The 17452-nt window shown below is 38.4% G+C and overlaps 1 protein-coding gene across 3 annotated transcripts; it reads right to left on the minus strand.

Annotated features, from left to right (window-relative positions):
• Nucleotides 1–282: 282 nt before the first annotated feature.
• LOC117763097 (troponin I, fast skeletal muscle-like) lies at nucleotides 283–14856 on the minus strand. Of its 3 annotated transcripts, none has more exons than XM_034587993.1 (7): nucleotides 5960–6043; nucleotides 4608–4640; nucleotides 3711–3747; nucleotides 2270–2398; nucleotides 1932–2021; nucleotides 558–731; nucleotides 283–468 (listed from the first exon to the last, which is right to left on the minus strand). In XM_034587993.1, exons 2-7 carry the CDS (start codon nucleotides 4613–4615, stop codon nucleotides 391–393), a joined length of 516 nt encoding a protein of 171 aa, XP_034443884.1. In that variant the 5' UTR covers nucleotides 4616–4640; nucleotides 5960–6043; the 3' UTR covers nucleotides 283–390. The 3 variants fall into 3 exon arrangements, with proteins under 3 accessions (XP_034443884.1, XP_034443885.1, XP_034443886.1); XM_034587994.1 differs by lacking the exon at nucleotides 5960–6043 and adding an exon at nucleotides 14794–14856 and having other exon boundaries at nucleotides 391–468; XM_034587995.1 differs by having other exon boundaries at nucleotides 391–468; nucleotides 5964–6025.
• Between the last annotated feature and the right edge of the window lie 2596 nt (nucleotides 14857–17452).

The raw sequence follows: 17452 nt of genomic DNA on the forward strand, positions 1-17452 counted from the left end.
TTTGATAAAACAAAACAGCGAGAAATATTTTGTTCTGTACAACGATCAAGATTTGATGATGGGTGTGCTTCCTATGCAGTGTTGAGCATCACTGAGTTAAAGACAGAATACCTCATGAGATCAGATGTCGGAACAAAGCATGTTTATTACAAAAACACTAAGAGCAGAAGGTTGTCAAAAGTGAACACCAACACAGAACCAAACGGGAAGTGTGAGGTGAAATTAAAGAGCAGTTTCCCTTCTCAACCACTCGCTATACAAATGTACAATAAGACACCAAGCTGAAACTTACAGTTTTAATGAAAGAAAAGGTTTTTGAATTCGATGAAAAAAATCATAAATTTCCCCAAAAAAGTACTAACAACCGGCGTAAAGAAAGAGTTAAGTTATTTAGGAAGTCTCGAACATCTTCTTCCTGTCAGCCTTGTCCTCAATATTCTTACGCCAGTCGCCGGCCGCCTCTGCAGGCTGCAGGACACAAACAGTGCAGTCAACACTTGTCCACAGTTGAAATCGTCTTTTATTACCTGTGTGATTGTCCTCCTGAAGAGACTCACCTCCTCTTTCACTTCCTTCTTGACCTGCTTCAGGTTGGCCCTCAGGTCCATGTTGACTGTGTGCTTGGAGCCCAGCAGAGCTTTCAACATGGCGTCGGCAGACATACGCACTTTCTTCAGAGCGGGCTTCTTCACGCCTGCCAAGTCGACCACTTTGATCTTCAAATCATCGATCTAAGTGAAACCAGAGCAGCTTAAAAGTCAAATAAAGCCAAATGAGTCTCAGAGTAGATGTTTGCTTTAAAGGATAAGTCATTTAATTCTAGATACTTCCAGTCATGTAGTTTTATTCATTGTAAGCAAAGCCCATGAAACACCAGTAGTCAATCAACTGATCGTCTGTGTTGTTTGAGTGTGTATCTACAGCCTGATAGATTGTATTCATCTGTGCCAAAGAAACTATTAAAAACATATCAGTTACACTGGATGACATGGGTATTTACAAGTGACCTTACTATCTAAAAGTAATAAAAAATATGTATTAAATAAATGTAAATAAACTATGTTTCATTTACTAACTGCATACTGTCCTGTTACAAAATTAAAAATATCACTGTGAAACTTCAGCAGGTGATTATTTACATTATATTGTCTGGCTTAATGAAATGTTATGGTTAAAAATACAAAAGAGGCATTATCTATCTCTCTGTTGATTACTCTAAAAATTAGAAAATACTGTCAACGGCACAACAAAAACACCTTTTGAGTAATTAAATGTTCTATAAATCGAGCTGTAAATGAACAAACCCGTCAAAATCTTTGCAATAAAAAACTGGAGACTTTGGTTTGTGTACGTGATACTGGAGTGGAGATTTCTGGGTATGAGGAAGAAAACTTCCTCTAGAGATAAGACAAGTTTGGATATTTTCTTTCAACTTATCTAAAAAACTGTTTTTTCAAAATGGACCAGTCCAAGACAAATAGGTTTCTGCTTGTAGTGTGTCATCTGCATAAGCAATCAACACTTTCTCAATTCCCCATATGATTAGCACCATATTCCATGAAATTAGAAGAAAAATACGGGACCAATAACATTAAGTGTCATCAACATTAAACTGGAACCAAAATGTTTGCATACCCTGTGAGACATTATGACTGTAGCACAGGAACAAGGGGGTAAAGGGAGAGATTGGGGGTAAATATCAGAAGGAAGTGGCTGAGCTTAACACAAACACACATGCAGTCACACCTCACAGCTGATTGGCTGCTAGTGACTAACCTTTCCAGTTGTCCAATGTGTACAATTTGCTTTGTATTCAGTCCAGATAATTGTTAAGTTGTTAAATGTTTTTTTCCCTCTCATTTTTGTCTGTTTATTCTCATGTGGAGAACAGATCAGTGCAGTAGCAGGAGGAGGAGGAGGAGGAGGTTTACCTCTTTATTACCCTTGTTCACTTTGGACTCCAAGTCGTACCTCTCTTCATCCACTCCGTCAATACGGGAGTGCAGCTTTTTGCAGGTTTCCTTAAACAGGAGAGACAGAGGTGAAGTCAACATACTGATCCCAACCATTCACTAATGGATATTATGATATTTAATTGCTGACAATAACAACGACAATATGCTGCTAATATGCACTAATACGTGGCGCTAGGGCACCCCGATGTTGAGCTTAAATTTCGGATAAGTGTAAACTAAACATCGCCATGCCAAACAGATTTTGCTGAGTACATGGTTCGAAGTGTCAAACACTAAACTGAAGTGTCTCTCACCATTAGTGCTGCTTGGTCTCCACTGATGCTTGGTGCCGGGCAGGCTTCACCCATGTAGGCCTTTTTGGCTTCTATGACGTCCTTCTTCTCCTGAACAATCATGGTCGCCGCAATCTGGAGCATCACACTCTGCAGGACAAGAGGCACGTCAAAGGCCAGTCGAGGAAGAAGGCACTCTGCGATATAGTGTTCACCGGGTTTTAGGTCACATTTGAGGATGTCAAGACATGCAGAGGAAATTATTCCAAAAAGTGTTTCATTCAAAACTACTTATTCTAAAATGTGTCCTTAAACTTGTTTTGCTCAGAAAAGGACACTCTTCTCATCTCATTGTCCACAGAAGTCGTACATCCCATAAACTCCTTTATCAGCAGTTTAAAGGAAAAAGAGAGAAAAACATGGATCCTGATCTCACAGAATCAATAACGTCACCTTCTTAGAAACACTCTATCATCAGAATCAGCAGCTTTCCTCCCCTGGTCAGATTCATACATATATATACGTGTGTGTGTGTGTGTGTGTGTGTGTGTGTGTGTGTGTGTGTGTGTGTGTGTGTGTGTGTGTGTGTGTGTGTGTGTGTGTGTGTGTGTGTGTGTGTGTGTGTGTCAGAGTAGTTAAGACAACACAGAAGAAAACTCAACTGGAATAATTGTGACTTTATGTGTTTCAATTACATATAATACTTCCATGTTACTTTAATTAAATATAATTAAACATTAATTTAAACATTAAACACACAATATATTTAATCAGATTACTCTCAAGTTATTTCATTTTTTCACAATATGATAGAAAACACTAAAAGCAGCACATCTTGATGTGAGGCCAAATACATATAACAAACTCTCTAATGGCAGATTCATTATCAAAAACACAGCAGATGTTTTCCGGAAACCTCCAGTTAAAAACACAGAGACAGTAACATGACATCACACGATAGTGACATGTTAATTAATTATTTATGGATGATTGGAGAACTGTGACAATCCAAAATAAAATCCAAACCTCCCAGCAACAACTGTCATGTCTCCCATAATGCACACAAACACAAAGAACATCCATACATATGTAAGCTGCTTGTTTTCTGTAACTACACTATTCAATATGATTATTATACATTTCCCTCATGATCACATATCACATGTCAGGCAGAAAGAAATCACAATAATACATTAATGTTTGGAGCTGCAATCTGGTTAAAAGGACAGATTAGTCCTTTAATAAAGAAGAGAATGGATTCAGTATTGCTCCTCCATTAACAACTTTATAATAATGGTGTTAGATGTTCTGGGGCTCTACAATATAAACTGTGATAGTCAAAACCTTCTCATAACATAAGAACCAATGTGCAGCTTTAATTGTGCAGGGCTCGTTCACAATCTGAATATCTGTTGATCAGTTTAACTCTGAAGACTGAAAGTAGCTGTGGACTCGCTCTCACCTTGAGATGATGCCTGCGGCTCGAAGTCATTCTCTTTCTGTAACGAGCACAAACCACACTGTCAGTGTCTTGACAGGAAATTATCGAATCAAGCAAATCAGCCACTTGTTCTAAATGTCTGATACTGATAGCTGGAAAATAAAACTAGGTTCTGTTGTTCTGTCAGCAACATTTCTCCATCACTGCATTTTAGAGAGAAACACGGAAGTTTTCATTCCTCGACATGTATATCATGTTTGGTTTTCCTCAAAATCACGTCAGAAATAACTTTTGTTCAGAAATGATCAGGTTTTTATTCTAGGGGAATCCATTTTTCATGGAGATTCCTTCCTTGTCTTGTCTCTCCATGTCTCCTTTTGTTATCTTGCCCTCTTCTTCCCATCATCACTTATTTCATTTATTCTACCGTTTTCATCTCTTCTTAGTCAGATATCAAGCAGACAAAAATGACATTGTCTGAATCACATAAGACATTTCTCTCTTTCTTGCTCTTTTTTTGGACCTCCTACTTTGACCTTCGACCCTTCACTATTGTCCTGTTTACTTTTTCTCTTGCCTCTTCACTTGCCAATATCTTTCCTTCTCTCCGTCTTGGTGATTTTATTTCTCTTTTAACTTGACAACCTTTCTTAATCCTTCCTACATTCCTTCCCTCTCTTCTACATCTATCTATCTATCTATCTATCTATCTATCTATCTATCTATCTATCTATCTATCTATCTATCTATCTATCTATCTATCTATCTATCTATCTATCTATCTATCTATCTATCTATCTATCTATCTATCCTCCTCCTCCTCCTCCTCCCTCTTGCCCTCTTATCAATGGTGAATACTGCATGCTTTATACATGGTAACACTTCAAACTTTCACTCCAGAAAAATACTAAAACTTACTCAGACATGTTGGCGGATTCTTTTCTTCACAGCCTGTGCAGGGAAGAAAAACAGAAAAGAAGAAAAAGTCACTGAGACACTGAGGGAAAATAAAGGATGTTATAATCTGCTCTCTGCTTAAATACCACAGCCTCCTCTCTTGGAAATGTGATCTATTCGAACAGTTGATGAGGGGCGATGGTGATAGAGCTAAGTTTGGAGTTTGGATCAAATGTCCCGACTGACGCCTGGGAGAAGCATGCAAAACCAAATATCCTCAGGGAGTTAACGCTTCAATTCCTTTCGTGGAGAAGAATCCCTGCAGCAGAATGTGCTGCCACAGCGAGTTAGCTAAGCCAACTCCGGGATGCCAACACACACTGCAAAAACAAACCCGTCTCAACAAGTCCCTCTGACCTGTATTCAGATTTCAAGTTATTTTAACTAAAAATAAATTCAGGGTTTCAATTTACTCTCATGTCTAATGAGTCTGAAAACTGTTAGAATCTTGAAATATTTAAGAAATTTCAGACAAATTTAACACTCAATAAAACATAGCAATAAATAAATTACAGCCCAAACTAAAATCTTTTTACTGTTTCTTTAACCAGTTAAAACCAAGTTAAAACACTTCCATGATATTCTTCTGTCTGAATAAAATATCTAGAACATTTCTAAAATTAGAAGAGAAACTGCACTGGGTTCCATGTTTTTTGTGAAATAGACTGACAACCAAATTACTTGTTAAGATATTTTTCTGTGTACTTTCTGAAAACAGTGAAATCCCATCATCCTCTCAAATCCCAAACAACCAAAGACATGAGCTAAAATAATCAAAGTAGCTAAAGTTAACAAAATAATAAGCATATTGTATAAAAATAAAAAAATTCACCATTAGTCCAAAATTAATACTTAACACAGGCAATCTTATAAAAATCTTTAGTTTATACAATAAAAAGAAACACTTCCTCACTTTCCGAAACAACCAGATTCTTCAAAGATGAAGCCCAACAGTTATGAACGATCAAGCAGAAATCTTCAGCAAAAGTCAAAAGCAAACAAATAAGCATCATCCAACCTTGGTTCATTAAAATCTCTTTGCAGTGCTGTTTAAACACAGCGCTCGGACCTCATCAGCCAGTAATCAGCCCTCTCCTTCACATGGGCTCACATATCCTTTCACTTATAAACAAACTCCAGAGGTCAGGACTTTCATCGCCTTAGCACTTTTGCAAGCAGGTCTCCTCAAAGAGACTCTAACGGACTCCACACGGCTGCTTCGTATCAATTTACCAGCTCCGTCCAGGCATGCAGAGAGGAGAAGGCAGAGGAGGAAGAAGAAGAAGAAGAAGAAGATGGGAAATTAGTCTCACCTACGATGATACGGAAAGTCAAGGAGAAGGGCACCAGTGGCCAGAGGCAGTAGCAGGGAATCATCCTGGGGCTGTATATATATGTGAGGGCTCAGATATGGCTATGGAGCTCCTGTTTATGGAAATGCTGGATCTTTAGACCAATCGGTAGCCAAGCTCCTGAAATATCGACAACCTATGCCAACTTCACCCTGTAAATCAGACATCTTCAAGGAGGAGCCTGGTATCATTTTAGGTCTCTGCTCAGTGGGATGAATGCTATAAAGGGAGGAAAAGTATGATGAGGCTTCACACTCACTGCAAAACCACCAGAGTCCAAACATTTAACAACATCAAGACAGGACTGGTGAAAGGAGCGGGACAGTAAAGTCTGCCTTGTTATCGTGCTGAGGGAGTTTAAGTGGTGATAATCACAGGATGCATACACTGCAAATAAAGGCTGGACTTGGCTTCCAATTCCCAAGGGCAACTTAATGGAAAACATGATTGGTTATTGCTTAAATACTCAAACTGCGACAACAAATTGTATTTTATTTTATTAAGACATTTAAAACCTGTTTTCTAATTGTTTAATAAAGTGAAAAAGGATGATGTTAAACGTTTCTCCATAAACACTAAATAAAAACAGAGACGTATGACTAAGACCTACTTTGGTTAAACTTGTAAAATTGGATACCTACTACAGCTTTTCATCATGCTAGTTGCTAATCTGCCTCTGTGTGTCCTCAGGCCCCGTAATGTGTCGAATCTCAGAGCCTACATCTGAAACACGAACGTCTTATCGCTAATTAGAGCCAGCTTCTCATGAAGGACACGCCCTTTAAACCTGGCAGGAACTCAAATATCAGTTACTCCTTGGTGACACCTCTGCTTACAGATTTCAGCTGTGGAGCTCAGATGGTTTTTCCATGAGGAAATAAACAGTGGAGCCTCTTTCTTTTCACAGCACAAAGCTAAAAGTTGGCTCTATACCTGACAAAAAGTTTAGATTCTTTGAAATATACACTGAACAAAGAGATATGTTGGAGTAAAAAAAATCTCCTGAACCCTCCTCAGAGGCTTTCTCATAAAGTTTTAATGTGCATGGAATACAAAGGTTCTTTAAAACAACAATCCTCATAGATGGAAATAAAGTCTTAGATTTTTTAAATGTTTACTCACTCCTAGAAAAAGCTAAATCCAACAGACTCTCTAGATAAGATTAAAAGAGAGATAAAAAAAATCCATCAATGCCAAAGTCAATCCATAAAATGCATAAATGTAACTTAACCTAGAACTCGTATTGATCTGAGTTTGGACGATGGACAATTGATGGATCATCCAACCTTTAAAGCAACAGGAGTCAACAGCTGACTACCTTTACCTTTCTGATTTACAACATTTTCTAAATTGTATTTAAAGTTGCTTATTGATCATTTTACAGAACACAAAAAAATGTAGCATACATCAAAAATTAAAAAATTAAAAAATATCCAAACCAAAGGTGCAATGAACCAGGCTCAAAAGAGAGAAACCCCTTACTGCAACTTTGACATTACTTTTAACTATTGCTCCAAATAAATTGCTTAGCAAGCTTGCACTGCTGTCTATAAATATCATGTAATAGCCCACTGGCCTAGTTAGCGTTTCATCTTGGGTTGCTGCTCTGAGTCGTGCATCTGCTCTCAGTAAGGCTTCCAAATCTTTCTGTGGCTACATAGGGCCCTCTCATATTAACACTGCAGTGCTATGAAAATATGCAGGCATGATTTCAGGTATAAGTAGGAAGGCATATTTTCCATGTGGATTATGTTACGGTATGACTTTCTCATGAAAACATTCTTCTTAGCTGCTTTAGGCCCAATCGCATTTCACCCCTTCTCCATACCCCTAAACCCTTCTCCTCCGTTTTTCCCGTTCGCGTGTAGGCGTTGTTTGTCCCGATCCTTGTTGGGATGGAGGGGTAGGGCCAAGTGTTAGGGCCGTACAGCTCTCCAAACAGAGATATTTCCGACCCGCACTTCAAACCGAGGGCTATGAGAAAGAATGCCTTGCGAATCACTGGCCAGCTGGGAGAGAGACCCACAAATTTAGTATTTTCTCCTTTAATAAGAATTTTTAAATTACGATAATAATTGTAATATCTTAGTGTAATATTCTTGCAAGGTATTATGGTCATTTTTTTCACAACAACCTTAAAAATAAAATTTTAAATACCTTTTGCATGATAATCCCGTATTTTCACATAATGTCATGTGTCATCCTCCCCTCTTTAAAGACACACGATGTACTTGATTGAACCCACGTATAGCAGCGATGTTAGGTTTGTCTATTTAGTAACTGTAAACAATAGCATTGGTTTATTTAAGATCTCAACAACGTTATTACAAAGACATCCCCGGCAAAACTTTTGTCTCGTCTTGTTTACATCGACGACTACTGATGTTGTGTCGGGTTTTTCGCGACGACTACTGACGTGATGGATTTTCGCGACAACTACTGATGACTTGTCGGGTTTTCGTGATGACTACTGATGATGTATTGGCTTCTTGAAGTGCTGTCCCAATTTGTAGGGGAAGATTTCAACCACTAACCCTTGTGACTCTGTTTCAAGAGGCAAGACAACCCTCCAAAACAAGGGGTAGGGGTAGGGTTTGGGAGAAGGGGTGACATGGGATTGGGCCTAAGACTCCTCCCAGGGAGAATTGACCAGAACAAGCTTGTACATATACATATGCAGGGAAGTGCAGTGAATTTAACACAGCATTTTAGGATTTCTGTTTAAAGATCTATGTACCAATTATTGTTTAGGGTTGCTTTCTGTGTCTTCCAAAGCAAAGGGGTGTCAAGGCTTGGTTAAATTTAGGCAATTAAAAAGATTGTGGTCATTGTTAAAACAAGCTATGATTGCATGCCAGTGGCTTTGCTCTATGGATGGTGCTGTTGGTTGCTCCACCACTTTTGTACAGACTCAAATATTTAAGAAGCAAAGGAATGGATGACCACAACATTTCTTACAGACATTCACGTTCCCCAGACAAATCCTAATGACTTCAGTAATCCTCTGACTTTTCATCTCGCAACAAGCAGTCACAGTCTTTGCTTATTTCATGCAACTAGTAAAGTGCTGTTCTGAACTTGCCTGTTGGAATAGGCTGTTGGCCGGTGGTAATGCTCTGGAGCTACTTCAGACCACAATGTTTTCTAACTTCACTCTGCGCCATTGATTGTTTATAAAACGCTCTGCGGCTCACAAGTAATAAAAAGTGACAGTATATTGTAGAACTCTTTGAGGAGGACTCACGTATGTTGAGGAATAATTGTGAAGCGGCATTAGCACAGACGAAGCAAAGAGACCATTCCAAACAGGCAGGTATAGAACTAGCAATGCACTAGGCATGCTAACAGGCTAAACTAAGGTGGTAAACATGCTCAACATTTTACCTTATCATCACTTTGTTAGCTTTGAGATTTGCCTCAAAGCTGCTACTGCATGACTCTCGACTTCATTCCTTAATGCGTTGGAAATCCTGGAAAACCTTGCAAGAGCAGGCTACACTTCGAAAATATGCAACTGATACGCAGAAAGGTATGGTAGCTATTGATTTTATTTGGTCTTAATGACAGGATTGGTCACGTTTATTAAAACTGACCAATTATTAACTATTAAAACTATTCAACAGATAAGATAAAAATGTGCTTCAGAGACAACTTATCAACCTTGCCGATAATATTCCGAGAAATAATCCTAGGACAAGGTCCCCATACCCAAAAAACATTTCTGCAGTATTTTGCCATATCTCGTGGGCCTCATCAGGAGATCATCAGCAATTGTTGAGATAAATATAAAACGAGATATACATTGTGATGGAAATTTGACCTATTATTCAGAAGTCTCTGAAATAAAGAGATTGGAGAATAATAGTCTTTTAAGTATACATCAAGAATGCTATTTTCACAGAAACGTTAGTGAATGTTAATGACAGAAAAGTTAGATGACATCAAATGTTTCCAGAGACAAAAAACAATAAATCCAAGCTAATAAGAGAGTGAACCCTGTCTCCATCCACAAAAGCATGTGAGTAATTGATCTCCTTGTTAACTTCTACAGTGGTCCCCTCATTCCCACTGATTAGCAAGAAGTGTCATCACAACTATAAGCATTCAACAGGTTAAACTATAGGAGCGCTGGATGACAGGAAAGTTGGTGACTGATCTGAGTGAGGTGCAGACAGCGATGATGGAGTCTGAGTCATGTTGGGAATGTCGAGGGTGAAGGGGGATGCTGGGGGTCAGGTTCATGGTTCTGTCGGAGGGATAAGCTGAAATGTTGAGCCCCCGGAATGCTCTTAATGGCAGTATGAGTGAAGCGTGTTGCCTTTCCTCGCTATGTGAAGGCATTACTAAATATATGTGCATGTTTACATGGAATTTGATTCATACTCCTGATGCTAGCAGTGGTCACTTGTTTGGATCCATCCACCATCTGGTTGTGTTTGAAGCGTGGAGGAAGTGGCTGTGTCACCACCTGCTAGCATGGTTTGTGGTAGGATTTACTGCTTGTCAATATGAACGCATATATTGAAGCAAACTGGTGCCAGGATGAAGTGACTGAAATTTTGTTCATAAAATAAAAATCATAATTTAACCATGCAACACCATCAAAAGACTAAATTACACAACTGTAAGGCTATTCTTTCAAAATCAAAGAAAAACAGCACTAACTTTGAAGTAGAGGAGGCTGTGGGCAATTCTGACCATACTTTTTAAGGGGGCTAAGGGGGCTGCTACTGAAATTACACTTTCTAGGGTGATTCAAAAATAAAACGTTTGGAAATATCACCTGTTACATCTCAAAAGAGGGAGGACGACCTGTAAACGTACCCATAGATAGTCTGACGTACACCGCCACTACTGTATCAGAACGCAACAACTGCTGTTAACCACTAGAAATGCAAACACAGCTATGTCACAGGATTTTATACCTGCAAAAATTACCACAGTAGCTTAGTGATGAAGCACCACGTACTTCAGCTAAACCAACGAACTAACGAAAGGGTGAAGACCCTCGTTAACGTCAGGGAGGCGTTTCAACGGTGGAGAGACTACGGAGAGTTGAAAGGATTGAAAAGGGTTGAAGAGGTGGCTCTGTTTCTTCTTGGTGGATGGGAATATTTTTGTGGAGCCTCTGAAGGAGCAGAGAAGGGAGGGGTGTATTTGTCTTGGTCTTGAGTTCAAATATCAACAGTCATGCCCCAGAATCATTCACATCACCTTGAAGGCCCCTCACAACGCTGGGCCCGTATGTATGTAAAATGTATTACAACCTGACAAAACATCATTCAAATGAAAGAAAAACGTGTTAGCAGGTTCACACAAGTAGATCCTTGTCGTGTTTAAGTCAGTAAAACTAAACAGAGGTGTGGAAAAACCCCACAGATCCTTGTGAATATCAAAGCAATATAAACACACTGTAGGACAACTGGGAGCCTGATATGTTGAGGGAAAAATATGTAAGAACATTTTTTCTAAAGGTTAAAGCTGAGAATTTCTCCATTCACGCATACTGTCACTTTTTTTGGATGTGGCAGCAGCACCTAGTGGCCATCTGCAGAACTGCTGATTGGTCAATTAATTCACTTATCGTGGTGTCTCGTCCTGACTATGTAAAGTGCCTTGAGATAATGTATGTTGTGCAATACAAATAAAATTGAATTGAATGGAAGATTTAGTGATTCAATAAGTAAATTTCAAATTCCGAATAACTGAGATAAAATTATACCAATTGGTAGAAGTACACATATCACAAACACACACACACACACATGAAATGTAAGTAGAGCTGCTTTCTTGTGATTTCTGAACAGCTCAGACAGTGGAGTAAAAAGGATTCTACTTGTCATGAAACATAGTAAAAGTGTCCCCGGTCAAACAGGTCCAACAATCTCCATGTCTCGGGGACATTAGCTCTGTTACATGGTTCTGTAATGAAAAGTGTATCTCGAATTAGACTGTAATTTAATAGTCATCCAGTAACTGTAATGTTCATTTTTAGTGCCAGTGTTTGTTGGGGTGTCGTGTTTAATTTAGAGGTGCTTAAGGATGTGACACTGAAAGCAGCGGATTTCACTGATTGGCTACATTCATTTATAGAGGAACTAATCAGAGAAATCAGCTGCTGCAGTGTTTGATGGGACCACAGACCTGAAGGCTGGACTGATGTTTGAAACTCTCCTGGTCAGTCAATATCAGTCAAAATGAATATCAACAGATTTGATTCTTTAATTAAGAGTAAAACATATAGATTTGTGTATAGTAAAGTGCCTCAGGAGATGTTCACTTCACCTCTAATTTGGGCAAAAAACATCCAATCCTCAAACTTAAATTCTAAAAGTAAAATTCTGTACTGCTCTGATTTGCACCACTCTAGTAAGAGGTGCATTGACTTCCAAGGTTCATGGTGTTGTAGAATTTCAAGTCATCCAGCAAAATGACATACCAAACCCCAAAATCCGAGAAACACAACCTGCGGTCATTCACATTTCACAACTCAATGTACAAATGTTGCTTTTATTTTGACGGCAACCTGAATTTCCTATGCCATAATTCTGGCTTGAACTGTGAAAGCAAGTTTAACTTCTGGTGTTTATCTCATCGTTTGTCACAAAATGAATTGACCACAACATCCATCAGCTACCACAAAAAAACAGTCAATGTAATTTTGTGTGAGAAACTGTCTATCCCAAAGACCAAACCCTAAAGACCTGTAGGAAGTTGTCTCTTTTGTGGAAGAGGAGATGTTTGGTAGTGGTTGACTGTGAGGTTATCGTTGATTACATATTCTAAAGAGTTTTGTAGTTTGGTAGAAGGAGTGGAACTCCAGCAGGCACAGGTTCTCCTTGCTGCTTATTACTAAACAAATAGTTTTATGTTTCTATGTTGCCATTATATAATGGTATATAATTTTTCTTGTTGAATTACGGCTTTAGTCATGTAATATTCTAACTTTTTTCTCGTAAAATTTTAACTTTATTCTCATTAAATTACAATTCTATTCTCATAATATTATGCCTTTCTTCTCAATAAAAACTTTATTCTTGTAATATTACAACTTTTTCTTTTGTTAAATTTTGACTTAAATTTACTATTGGTATATTATGATTTTCTCACAATATTTACTCTTGTCACATTATAACTTTATTCTCCTAATAAACAACATTATTCTAACATGGCCCTAATAATTTGTCCTAAAATACAGATTTTAGAACGTGAAAATTGACGGTCATTTGTAAATGATCATGCAGTAAATAAGGTTTAATTTGGGATACCATTTAGTTTTGTCACTAGTTCTCTTACTATAACAGCTGCCGTTTATTTGTGTAAAAATTAAATAGATACTGCACTTTGCAACATCACCAGCAAGTGAACATTAGTACTTTACCTTCAGCACTGGAATGAATTATGACATAAATTAAGTTACATACATTTGTTTGTGTACTATATAGTTTATTCTTCTAATAATATTTGAGATTGTTAAAAGTGTGAGTGAAATGTGTTGTTGTGATCTTTTGTACCGTCATTTATACTCTGGTCTCTCTTGAAAAAATGTAGGCAGGAATAACTTAAGGTAAGCTGACTGAACACGTGACAGATCTACTGCAAACCATCAGCATCTCTTAGAGTAGCGATGAGAGGGTACATCATTATCTGTATCTGTATCTGTTCAACCAACTAAATTATCCGTATCCGTATCAGTACTGGGAAGGGGCGGGGCTTAAACCGGAAGTGGTCTGGACTTTATCGGAAGTTGGTATTTTAAGCCTGGCATGGATATGGGTTGATTAGAAGTTGCTATATTTATTGTTTATTAGGACAACTATTTACAGAACAGCCTTAGAATTTAGCTTCAGATCAATGTTTTTGATCACAAGAGTCAGAGAACTATTCAGAACAAGTTTTTTTTAAACTTAAGTGAATACAGTGAAAATGTGTGTGAGCACACAGGCACACACAAATGATTAAAAAAAGTGAGCGTGTTTTTAAGAGAAAGACATGAAAATACATTCAAGAGAGAGAGAGAGAAAATAGGGACAAAGGAGGAGAGTAGTCGTTCTTTTCATATTCAATAAGAAAACTAAAATCAGAAAATTAAAAAACAAGTCATTATTTCGTTATTCATTTTTGAATCTGATACCATTATATTTTTTTAGTCAGATCGATTTAATTTGTATGATTTCTGTGACCCGGAAGTCAGATTAATCGGATCAATAAATCATAAGCGAAAAGTTGTTAAAACACAAACGGCGCCTCTTTCCCACCATAGTAAGGTAGACAACAGGCTACAAGCCAGTTTTCAACAATATAAGTCGTCCACCGAGCTGGACACAGAACATTGGTCTCTCTGTACAGTGTGAGAATATATGATCATAGATAACGATGTTACACGTTAGTATCCCTGTGGACAGAGTGGCTGTGACATCGACAAGATTGTGTTGTGTGGCGCATCAGCAGCAGTGAACTTTTTTATTCATCACGAGTACAGATATTGACACATTTTACTCGGATGGTTCTCGTGCTCGTAAAAGTTTATTGTCCGTACCGGATACTCGTTTCATCCAAGTATTTGGCTCAACCCTATCTTAGAGTGATGTTGCTTTATACCTAAAAAAGTCAGTAAATACACTTTTTGTGCACCACAACATCCAGCTTGCATTGAGAGGATTTGGTATCTTCCACCACTTATATGGTTAATTTTATGGCTGTTGATTTTTGTTAGAGAGGTAAGCGAAGACACCCTGACTATGTTTCTGAATTTATTAGTTCTTAAGTGCATTTTTTTCTCAGTAGTGTCTTACCTGTACGTCCTAAAGACAGCTTTCATCCATGTGCAGGGCTCTGAGAGGGACAGAAACCAGTGTTCACCTCCTGCCTGAAAGAGAAAATGTGTTTTTGTGAGGTGCTACCACAGTCTAGCTGTGCACAGGTTAATGCGTTGGACATTGCATATGGAAAACTGTTGTAGCTTCCCTCTCTCCAGATGGCTTTCTGGCTCTGTTCTCTCTTTTCTAATTCTGGCTGGTGTGAGTCTACGTGAAGAGGCAGCTGTCCTCTGAGGATATGATACAGCCGTCAGCAGAGGTCAAATATAACCTGCAGTAACTCTGAGCAACGATATGCCAAATACATAAGACATTGTTGAGGCTGCCGAGTGCGCACACAGACTGTTAAAGAGACAGTGTACAAAATAAGACCAGTGTAATAAAACATAATGATTATTGACATCCCATCAACGGTATTTCAGTGACAATAAAACGGATCCACTTTTTGAGATACTTGACTGTCAGTGCTGATCAGAGATGGTTGTGATCAGGATTACCATGGGATCAGAGCTGTAACTCTGTATGGTTGAGATCAGGCCGAGACAGGAAACTCGACGCCGCAGACTGAATGTCTGACAATCTGACAGTTGTTTCATATGCTTCATTCATCACTGGACATGATGTGTATCTGTTTGTTTGGCAAGAAACACAGCAGATGAAGATTTGTGGATGAGGACGTGTCGGTGCAGAAGCCAAAAAATGAACATATACTTAGGTTTTAAGAAAAGAAATCTCAGGACAGTGCATATACTGAGTGACTGACAGTGAAAGGGTGGCTAGGGGTGGCCAAGACACAACAGGAGCTAAGCATATTCCCGTCACAGGGAACTATTTTCAAATTAGTAACAAATATGACTAAGAAAAGTATTTTGGCTTCAAACAAGTCTAACTACAAATCAAACGTCAACATAACCTATTCAAATATCAAATTACAAAAACAAAACTTCCTGAGTAACACAAATAGGACAAAACATGATCAATAGGAATATGGCAGTCCATCACTACTGACTCTCGAACACAGTAAAACCAGGAACATGAAACAAGGTACAACGAGCAAAGGGATGATATGGTCTGTTGGGAGAGGAGGGAGATGAATGTCCTCCCTGCATCTCAGCCACGCCATCTTGGGTCTTGTTATCTGAAGATAAAACACATGAATTAAAGTCACCTGACTTTGTGGAAATAGGAAAAACTAGAAGAGCATTCCACCAAGGCCCAGCAGTCTCCTTATGAAACCACATTTAAATTCACTAGATCAAGATATGAACCACAGACGAAAATTTAACCTCCTTGACAGGTCCGGGCTGAAAAAAGTGTGCCAGAAAAAATTAGAAAAGGTCTCCTGTGTAACACGGTTGCCTCATTTAGAATGGAAGTAATATCTGTAGTATTTTGTCAAGATAGTTCCCAATCCCAATTCAAATCCCGGTTGGAATCCTAGTTTGGCCAGGGTCTTTCTGTGTGGATTTTGCATGCTCTCTGTGTGTGGTCTTCCTCCAGGTACTCCGGAGGATTCCTCCTCCCACAGTCCATAAACACGCAGATTGGGTTTGAATTACTGGAGACTATAAATTGACCATAGGTGTAAATGTGAGTGTGAAAAGTTATTTGTCTGTGTATGTTGGCACGGTGATACACTGGTGACCGGTCCAGGGTGTATACCTCTCGCCCAATGTCAACTGGGATTGCTCCCCCAATGAACCTCAGAAGTTAAGATGTTTAGATAATGGATGGATGGATTTGGAAGAAACGGTTCCGACCGAATACTGAATATTTTACAGCTCAATCATTCATGTTCATTTTCTGATATATTTCGAAGTGCTTACATTTACCTGCTCTTGTGATTTCCTGATTCCTGGTCCACTTAAATTAATTGGAGACTATAAATTGACCATAGGTGTAAATGTGAGTGTGAAAAGTTGTTTGTCTGTGTATGTTGGCATGGGGATACACTGGTGACTTGTCCAGGGTGCATACCTCTCGCCCAATGTCAAATGTGATTGCAGTTGCAGATTATCTAAATTACTTCTGTGTGCATATCTCCCTGGTTATGACTCCTGCTTGGTTACATGTTTTGGGGGGATTATTGCCTGATCTCCAAGATTAAATTTCGAACACATAGATCTCCAGGAGAGACTGATTCATCAAAACAAGTTTGGGTGATGCAGGGAGCTGCAATGAGTAAATATGTTTCTTATCTAAATTTAGCAAAGATCTACAGATGTTCCTAAAGTCTGAAGAGGTAAATACAAATGAATGCTTGTTTCTTTAATCCACTGCTGGTATGTGTATATTGTTACTTGGTGGAGCTAATTTTCCACCACTGCAGAAGAAGATGAGGTGATTAAAAGAGCTCCAGTCTAAGTTTAAATGATGGAAAACCATGTGGAAAACATGATTGAAATATGCTTTAGTGTCTATTTGTTTTATGTATTGTTGTGAAGAAGGCTACAGTCTCCTTGTGTATTTACATTACAAATTTCCAGCACTTTTACTGATGAAATCTAAATATTACCAAGGACAATGGAAACATACCTAATTAATAAATTGTGATATCCATTAACAATGTGACTTAAGCTTTTCTGGGTTAGGTTGAGACAAAATCATTACATATATGTTTTCCACACAGTTCTTT

The sequence above is a fragment of the Hippoglossus hippoglossus genome, chromosome 6, assembly GCF_009819705.1.
Source record: "Hippoglossus hippoglossus isolate fHipHip1 chromosome 6, fHipHip1.pri, whole genome shotgun sequence".
Lineage (NCBI taxonomy): Eukaryota > Metazoa > Chordata > Actinopteri > Pleuronectiformes > Pleuronectidae > Hippoglossus > Hippoglossus hippoglossus.

What these genes read in the sequence shown, in the direction of transcription:
- LOC117763097 (XM_034587993.1), bottom strand. An exon ending in GCCGCAGGCATCATCTCAAG is followed by an intron (nt 2,399 to 3,710) that starts GTGAGAGCGAGT and finishes CTTGTCCTGCAG; the next exon opens with AGTGTGATGCTCCAGATTGC. An exon ending in AGAAGGAAGTGAAAGAGGAG is followed by an intron (nt 469 to 557) that starts GTGAGTCTCTTC and finishes TGTGTCCTGCAG; the next exon opens with CCTGCAGAGGCGGCCGGCGA.